This window comes from Nematolebias whitei, chromosome 5 (genome assembly GCF_014905685.2).
Source record: "Nematolebias whitei isolate Nwh7 chromosome 5, NemWhi1, whole genome shotgun sequence".
NCBI classification, from domain to species: Eukaryota; Metazoa; Chordata; class Actinopteri; order Cyprinodontiformes; family Rivulidae; genus Nematolebias; species Nematolebias whitei.
The window spans coordinates 2,741,025-2,743,593 of NC_056502.1; the positions used below are offsets into that span (position 1 = coordinate 2,741,025).

Here is a 2,569-nt window from a genome sequence, read left to right on the forward strand (position 1 = left end):
GATAGATGAGATGATAGATGAGATGATAGATGAGATGATAGATGAGACTTTATTATCTTGAAGGAAATGCACAAGTTGCCAGCTGCTTTGAGCTGCACATCACAAAGATAGAAAAACAATAAAATCAAAGAATAAAACATTAAGGAAGTAGTAACGAAAAAGTAGTTACAACTTTTTGATAACACGACTTAAAAACAGAAAACAGAAGAAAACAGTTGTTCTCAAGTCCCTGCACCAGGAACACTGAATAAAACTGATGTGTGTTTAGGTGAAAGTCTCCGTCTTATTCTAGTGGACAGTTTGAACAATCAGGGAGTCTACGAGATCCCAGTCTAAATGAGAGGGAGGCGGTTTTAACTTCTTATCGTATAAACATAAACTTTATTTGCCATCAGGAAATTTGAGTTTTTCTCTTTTTCAGGATGCGTCCATCGCTCATCGTTTCCACGTCATGAGAGAGAAGCATCCTGAGAAGTTCAACAGCAGGTGAGCTTGTGTCGTCTAACCTGGTACTTTTTAAAATATCTTGTTTTATACGTTAAAAAAGTCACAAAGCTCCTAACAAAAAAAACCCCATTAAAAATCAAATCTACAGACTCTTTCATAAAAACACAATTTGTTTTACAAAAAACTGCAAAAAATATATAATATTTATAATTATAAATCTATTTGGATGTTTATAAATTAGGACTATAATTATTTATTTGCATGCAAAATTTTTATAATTTTCCAAGACAATGCTTTCACGTGCTTTTATTTTGTAAGTGCAGTACAATTCAGATCAGACCCCATGGACGACGGCCAGAGTGCGTTTCAGTGATTTGCTATCAGAATAATTTTCATACGGGTGTTTAGGGTCAAACAAAGTCTCACAAAAACTCATGCACGCTCACAGCACCCCCCCAGCTGCAACATGCTCCCACAGCCCTGAAGACAGATGAAGATGAAGATGAAAAAGATGCTGTTGAACCCAAAGCAGGTTTTCAGTTGTCTTAAACTAATGAGCAGTATAGACATAATCAGTGTTCCGTATTCCCTGTATTTTATTAAAATAAAGAAAACGACTCAACATAAACTGCATTTTTTCATCTACTTGCAACTCCTGAAGAGGTTAAAAACAAACTTGACCCGTCAGAGAGCGAACAGGGAGAACCAGAAATGCCCTTTGTCCGTCCGTCAGTGCATGTTGTATGAAAAATAATGAATAATAAATAAACATGAAAAATAATTAAGGAATCGACTTCTATTTTGGTGTGTGGCTGCATCTGGTGTAAGAAATGCTCCGTCTGAAAATCTGGCAGCTGCATCAAAATCCAAGATGGCTGCCGACATATAGTCCCTCGTTTATTGAGGGGAACTGTACCCTGAAGCCCCGCGATAAGTAAAAAACTGTGAAGTAGGAATAGTAGTACAAGCACTTAGTAGTAGTTTATTTTAGTATATATATATATATATATATATATATATGTGACTCATATATAATGGTGGTGTTGTTGCTCCAGCTGAGGTTGTCATTCAGGTGCACACCCAAGTACTTGTAGCTGGAGACCACTTCCACCACAGATCCTCTTATGTTCAGGGGGGTGTAGGTGTTTTTGTTCCTTCTGAAGTCCACAACCATCTCCTTTGTCTTCTTCACATTGATGTGAAGGTTATTCTCTCTGCACCAGCTCTCCAGGTGTTCCACCTCTTGCCTGTAGCTGGACTCATCATTGTTTGTGATGCATCCCACCACCGCTGTATCATCTGCAAACTTTACAATGTGACAGCCTGGATGGGTAGCTGCACAATCATACGTGAGCAGAGTAAACAGGAGGGGGCTCAACACACATCCCTGAGGAGAGCCAGTGCTGAAGGTTATGGTGGAGGAGGAGAAGTTGTGGATCCTCACTAACTGTGGTCTGTTTGTTAGGAAGCCTAGTACCCAGTTGCAAATGGAGGGGCTTAGTCCTAGTGTGAACAATTTGTCCATCAGGGTTTAGGGGGTCATGATGTTGAAGACGGATGTGAAGTCCACAAAGAGCATACGGACGTACATAAGAGTCCTTCTGCTCCAGGTGGGTGAGTGCAGTGTGGACCACAGAGGAGATGGCATCCTCTGTTAATCGGTTCTCACGGTATGCATACTGATGAGGGTCCTCGTTGATGTTGATGGTTGTTTTGATGTGAGTCATGACCAGTTTTTCGAAGCATTTAGCGACTATCGGGGTGAGGGCCACTGGCCCCAATCACCCCAATCATTTGAGGAAACTATGCTTTCTGGCTCTTGCTTTAAATTATAGCTGCCTCAAATGATGCAGTGGGGTGGCCAAAGATTAATCAATGGTGGCCAAGGCCACCTTTGATCACCCTCTGGCTCTGCCTTTACACGTAGTGATGGATAAAGTTTCTCCCTCCACTCACTCTGCGCTGCCTCGGACATGAAAAATTAAATAAATACAAAAAGTCCCTGTTCTTCTCCACAGTGCAGCTCCTGAATATCTTGAACCAAAACATGAAGTTTTACTTTCTTTCCCAGTTCGATTCCAGTCTAGAACTACAAATATTCCCTATTCAAATCCCTCAGTGG

The 2,569-nt window shown here is 40.6% G+C and overlaps 1 protein-coding gene across 1 annotated transcript in view; it reads left to right on the top strand.

The window, feature by feature from the left end:
• The window catches only part of dgkb (diacylglycerol kinase, beta), a 101,958-nt gene that overhangs the window by 70,823 nt on the left and 28,566 nt on the right, over window positions 1-2,569 (top strand). The window contains exon 20 of the mRNA XM_037676513.1: window positions 422-486. Within this exon, the coding sequence (XP_037532441.1) occupies window positions 422-486 (65 nt within the window). The remainder of the gene's footprint in view (window positions 1-421; window positions 487-2,569) is intronic.